This window comes from Neopsephotus bourkii, unplaced genomic scaffold, assembly GCF_033783945.1.
Source record: "Neopsephotus bourkii isolate Nb327-2 ecotype Australia unplaced genomic scaffold, CSIRO-AGI_Nbou_v1 NB_718, whole genome shotgun sequence".
Lineage (NCBI taxonomy): Eukaryota > Metazoa > Chordata > Aves > Psittaciformes > Psittacidae > Neopsephotus > Neopsephotus bourkii.
Genome location: NW_026901217.1, coordinates 2,710,646 through 2,717,176, shown reverse-complemented (window position 1 = coordinate 2,717,176; position 6,531 = coordinate 2,710,646). Strand labels below are relative to the sequence as shown.

The following is a 6,531-nucleotide window of genomic DNA, read 5'->3' as shown; positions in this document are numbered from 1 at the left end:
TGTTAATGTCTGCAAGTACCTATTTTTTTTTCTTTTTTTTTATACAAATTGTACAAATATACATGAATTAAACTGGTTTGATTGCAAGTATTTCTTGCATTTTAATCTCAGATAGGTGCTGGTGCAGTGATGTCCTTAGAGATGAGCTTCTGCTCATCTAGAAACAAGTCTAAGTAACATAAACCAACAGTGTAATAGGACATCTTCCTTCATGCATCTAGAAATTTGGTTTCATCAAGCTCCATTAATGCGGAAGATGCAGCAAATAGGATGGCTTCAGCCAGAAAGCAGCTACTCACACTAACCGTAAGGAATGTCCAACAATGAGTAATTTGGTTCACTTAGCCTGGGCAACTGCAACTGACAGATGAAGTGCCGACACAGTTACATTCACAAGGTCCATCCTGCGCAAAGAAATGAACCCAGCACCCTTCTGCAGCCAGACCCATCTGGCTTCCAGTTTCGATTAACCTGGAGCTGCTACACCAACTGACCAAAGGTGGAATTTTTCTCACGGAAATAGGGATTTGCTATTTTACAGTGAATTAGGTATTTATTAGGAAGAAATTCTTCACTATGTGGGTGGTGAGACACTGGCACAGGTTGCCCAGAGAAGTTGTGGCTGCCCCATCCCTGAAAGTGTTCAAGGCCAGGTTGGACAGGGCTTTGAGCAACCTGGTCTAATGGCAGGTGTCCCTGCCCCTGGTAGAGGGGCTAGAACTGTATGATCCTTAAGGTCCCTTCCAACCCAAACCAGTCTGTGATGATTATATACACGAGGTTTCCCCAGTGACTAACGGAACCTGCCTTTTGAGGGTCAGGTCTTTTCCAGTCATAATTACAAGACACAAGGGTAGACAAAACCCTGGTCTGTTCTGTGCACTCTCCCTCTCAAAAATTCCCCATTGAGTTCTGCATGCAGCTCACTCTGTGGTGTAACAAAAACCACCATTTAATTGCATTTTGGTTTTTTAATAACAAGTTCCACAAACTTTTTATTGCCAAAAGTCCTCACACCTGCCTTCTGTTTGCTGAATTGTCAGAAGGAAAGGATAGCAGAGAATCAGCAGTGTTAAGAAAAACATCCCATATGTTTACAAGCAGATGTATCTGTCATATGCTGTTCTAGAAATAAGAAAATGCTATCGCTACTTAAAAGCATAATAAAACTTGTAATCTGACCTCAAGCTGGGACACTGCTTTCTTTCAGGTATCTACAGTGAGTGGGAGTTTATGATGAATACTACTGAGATACAAAAGGGGAGAAACACCCTTTCATTTAAAAGGTTTTGCTAGGTACAACAGGCCATGCCATAAGGTTTTAAAACAAGCACTTTAACAGTAGATAGTGAGAGGACAAAGTGTATTTGGAGCTTACCTGTGGTTCCTGCAGGCACAGATGAGGGCACAGTCTTGAAGTCTAGAGCAGAAGATACATCCCCAAGGTACATTCAGCTTCAAAGGTGAAACTCGGTGATGACTTCCAGTTAACCCATGTTTAGGACTGGTGCATTTGCAGACTACACAAGCCCTCTGTCAGCAACTCTTTAAATTGCAAACCAGGTAAGAATGTGAAATGGGCTAGGAGAACAAGAGTATCTGTTCCAAGTTTCTCCCCATGCCTTTTCTGTGCTACAGTTTCAGAGGCCCAGCTAGAAAAACTAAGCAGTGGAGCAGGAACACTTAACTTCCATTAAAGGGTAGATAAATCTGGCCATCAGAAGGAAACCTGCCATAAAGTTCAGCTGGAAAAATGACTGGGAACATTCAGCAGCTTAAAATCCCCAGGGTTTTCTCCCAGCAGAGTGAAAATGTTGCCCAGCCAAGGTGCAGAGCTGCTCATTGTCCAGTGACAAACACAAACTGCAAATTCCCACTGATCTCAGCTAGTCAGGAGCCTGATCTTTGCCATTAATTATGCGGCAAACACATACTAGACTGTAATCCCCAAGCGGTGGGATTCAATCTCTGGCCCCATAGTGAAAGCAACACAAACGTCATTTTGCATAACACACACAAAATGTTTGGGTTTGGTTTGTGTTCTTTTTTTCTAATTCCCCCCCTCTCCCTCCCCCCCCAATTTTCAGCCTGTGTCATGCATTCCCTACCAGGAGTCTCAGCTTTTGAAAGGTGACAAGTACATATTCCTATGCACAGTAACCATCACGTAGCAAGGGAGGGGGAGGCCAATCTGAGGAACAAGCTGGACCTATACTCATAGCTGTGACATGAGAGCAGTTCCCCACAAGAGGAGAGAGTCAGGCCATGCTTGCAGAGAACAACCACTCCTGCTTCCAGGCCAAAACAGCAAAGTCCTTTAACCAGCTTTCTCACAACTGATAGGTACCCTGTCCTCCCTCCTGCCTCAAGTTAACAGTGTGTTACACTGCTTTTCCCAACTCTACCGAGCCATGAAACACAGACAAAAGCCATGCCCTAAAACTCGGGTTCAGGAAAACAAAAAAACAATCCTGAAGGATGAGAAAGGGGCCTGACTTTTTAATCTGATTTTTAACTTTCAGATTCCTTTAATCTCTACTTCCAACCAGGCAGTATGAGGGCATCGTTTACAGCACTGTTCAGCAGCACAGGTGAAGAATGAGAGATGCCACAGCTACTCGGCTGTACAAGTCTATACTCAGTCTCACTATGACCAGGCTGATGTGGAAAGCCCTATGGAGGGCAGCAATTACCACAGCTAAATTCCTAAGAGGCAGTGTGGTCAGCCCAAAAGCCAGACCTGATCTGGCTCAGCCCACACCACTGCCTTCAGACAACATCTAGGGCATGAGGAAGTTTGGATCAGCATTACCTCTGTTCAGTGTATCACTGCTCAGTAGAGAAGTTTTCCTCTTGTTTGGGTTCTGCTTTGCTCCAGAAGTAATGGGAGTCTCCAAACATCTCATCTGAAGAGAGAAAAGGTCACAGCACCAGACGAAAGAGACACCAAGTCTTTTATTCCTTCCCTATCTATCTGCCTTTTTAAACCACCTCCATTAAAAAGAAAAAAAAAAACAGTGCCACAGCTGAGAAATACATTGAGAGTTTTGGAAGACCGCAGCCAGGACAAGATCAAACATGTATTGCAGGTTTAAAACAACGAAATAAATGGAAGCAACTTCAAAAGCTTGTAAACTGCAAGTTACCACAGCTTTGCTGTGCGACAAGCCAGCATACCCCGCTGCCACGCCCTCAGGAGGCTCATACCAGAGGTTTACATTCTCCCTCTGTCCACGTTTTCCACAGAAAACTGAGTCTGGCCGCACATCCCGGCCACACCATCCTGCCTCCAGAGTGACTCTTCAAGGACACAAACGAGCTGATGGAGCCATGGGCCAACATGACACAATATGCAGCCAGCACAGTACCTTGCCATATGAACAAGGCTGAGTAAGGAAACTGCAATCTGTTGCCATATGTACTGGTGCAACTATTTCCTTACTACTGAGTCAAGGAGTAAATTAAAGAACGTGATCTTCTTCAGAGAAGTCCAAAAGTCATCTTCAGTGCGTGGGTCACAAAGACACTATGCCAAGGCAAGAACTGCCTAAAAGCTGTATGGCAGAGAGTCACTGCCCACATACCGGCAGAATACACCAAATGGAACTCCTCAGAGCTCTGAGGTTTAGTGCTGGAGAGCTGCACTGGTTTGGCGTACCATTCCTCCATCTGGAAGTGATTTGTGCATACTGCAATGGTCTGTGCAGTCTGGGCAAAGGAACAAAATAATGGTATGGAGTTGAATTTACAGGGGGAAAAAAGCCATCTCAGCCTTAAGGCAGCATTAACCATTAACTGGGTTACTAATCACATTAGTTAGAAAAACTTGCAAGCTAAGTATATTTGCAGTAAATGACTCCAAATCCACAGAGTCCAATTTAAGAAATAAGTGAGCCTGTATAAGCATGTCATATTTTCCTGCATCCTCTCCACTGCCTCCCAGAGGGTCTTAACTTGAGGAAAAGAAAAATAGAAAGATTAATGATAAACTGCATGTAACTTGTTTCTTTCTTTTTAATCGCAAGACACAGATTTATACACCACAAGATTTCTGGAAGCTTTTTCTAAGACCACAGATAACTCTCTTACTACTCAAATAGTTCTACAAATGACGAGGCAGTTATTTGAGGATTCTGATACTATTAGGATCTTAACATTGGCAGCTACAGGGGAGGAAGAAAGGGGAGCTCAAGGAGGAGTTAGACAGACAGACAACAGATAGAACACAAGATGCCTCCAGGATGCAAAAGGCCCACAGCCAGATTCACTTTTGCTTTTGGCTTGAACTTGCAGAATTGCCTATTTAAAGTAAGAAAAGTTCCCCATCCATTTTGGAACCTGCCTGAGGCTGACTACGTAAAGCTGCCAATAATTATTTCACATCAAAACAGAGCTAGAGCAAAATATCCTCCAACATACGAATGACTTAGGTCAAAGAGCAAATAACATTTTATTCCATTTACAGTGATATTTTTGAGTAGCAAAGGAACCATGACATATAGGAGCCTGTAATAAAAGTTCATGTGCCTTATCTTTATAAAATAAATGAAATCATACACACAACATAAACGAATGTGTTCTTTGAAGACATTTGAAAAATGTCATGTCTTGATACCTATTATTTTATTTACTGGTGTCTGTTCCATACCATCTATTCTCCTTTGAACTATAATTTGTCAGCATGATAGCTCTTTTCTTTTCATCCAACAGTATTTTCCAACCCCAAATAATATTATGTTAAAAATGCTGATTTTTTTAATGAATATTTCCAGTAGGCTCAGGGGACACCTTACAGCAGCCTTCCAACACCTAAAGGAGGCCTACAAGAAAGCCGGAGAGGGACTTTTTACAAGGCTGTGTAGTGCTTTAAACTGGCAGAGGGGAGATTTAGATTAGACATTAGGAAGAAATTCTTCACTATGAGTGTGGTGAGGCACTGGCACAGGTTGCCCAGAGAAGCTGTGGCTGCCTCATCCCTGGCAGCGTTCAAGGCCAGGCTGGATGGGGCTTTAAGCAACCTGGTCGAGTGGAAAGTGACCGTGCCTGTGGCACGGGGTTGGAACTAGATGAGATTTAAAGTCCCTTTCAACCTAAACCAGTCTGTGATTGTATGATGACACTAAGTTTATAAAATCTTCTCATACTGACAGTTGAGTCATGATCAACCAAATATTCGACTTACAGTGCTAGGCATCTTGCAAACAAATGTACCACTACTGCTCTTTACAATGGAGAAAAAGCACCCTATTAGAAAATTAACCTATCCCTCCATCCCCCATTCTTGTCCCCCCACCCGTTCCAACCATTAAGGAGTATTTTCTTGTAATTTATATTTGGCAACACTTAATGTCTTTATACAAATCAGGACCATCAACCCATAGTCAGGCTCTTCGTTGATTAAAAGCAGTCACAAAAATAGGGAGAAGTGACTATAACAAAAATCCATGGATACCATGTACACCTTCTTCTCATTCAATGCACAAAGCTATAAAAACTGAACATAGTTTTGTGGAATAAGTCCTCTCTTGCCATTTAGCGTGCCTTCTAGCCATCCGGGTTCCCTGGAAAATTGCACTGCAAGAGAAAAGAAAAGAATGACTGCATCTTTGTATGCTTGAATTGGTACTGCTAGGTTTAGCCCCACAACACCAGGCAAAGCATCCATAAAAACATCCCATCGTCTGCAATAACCAGTTTAAGAATCTGGATAGGGAAGAAGAGGATCATTAACTGAAATACTTGCATAATATAGGAGCTTGAACCATCTTGTGCAAAGCATACACACTGAAACAGCTTTCAGGTGTAGGAGACTTCATTAAGGAAACAGTTAATGTAACTTAGGACAGGTTTATAAAACAGAAAATCTATGTGCCTTTGGGGGAAAGTTAGGATTCATCTCAAATAGAGGGAAACAATTTCAGTAGCTAGAAGCAAAACATGACCAGAAACCTGTCTTGAGCAAAGGTGATGAATCTGTAAGCTCAGAGCCACAGAAAAATTGCATAGGGCCTTACACTGCATGAAAAGTAAGTGTTGAAAGACTGTAGTAAGCACACAAGATTATAGGGGAAATAGAAATGGGCCAGATCTTTGTGAAATATCTTCTCTTCAGAGAGTAGAGCTGCTACTGGATGGGACCAATGGACAAACTGCAATCTTTCTTCTGGTTAAAACCTCTCTCTGAAATTAAAATATATAGTACCATGGAAAAGTCTTAAACAATACACCTTTTTCCTTATTGCCATCCTAAGTGTTCACCACTCTGATCTCAAAGTTTATGAAGAGTATCCATGAATCTAAAACGAGAAAAAAAATCAGCTTCTACTCTAAATGTCCCACAAGTTACTCTGTGAGCAACAGGACTAATAAAACCTGCCTTCCTATATTATTGACCACATTTGTCAGGAAGTTAAAAAGAAACATAAGCATCATTCCTTTGGAAAACAGACTAAAAAAGTCCTCCAATTCTGCTTTCAAATTTATTGTAAGAACATGACACAGGTACCTACTTACCTACATAACTGTAGAATC

General features: G+C 42.0%; 1 protein-coding gene across 3 annotated transcripts in view; it reads right to left on the bottom strand.

The window, feature by feature from the left end:
• Window positions 1-4,862: 4,862 nt before the first annotated feature.
• Window positions 4,863-6,531, bottom strand: part of ARHGAP10 (Rho GTPase activating protein 10) — a 166,589-nt gene continuing 164,920 nt past the window's right edge. For all 3 annotated transcript variants that reach the window (XM_061354199.1, XM_061354200.1, XM_061354201.1), the window contains one exon: window positions 4,863-5,574. In XM_061354199.1, the coding sequence (XP_061210183.1) occupies window positions 5,486-5,574 (89 nt within the window). In that variant the 3' untranslated portion in view covers window positions 4,863-5,485. The remainder of the gene's footprint in view (window positions 5,575-6,531) is intronic.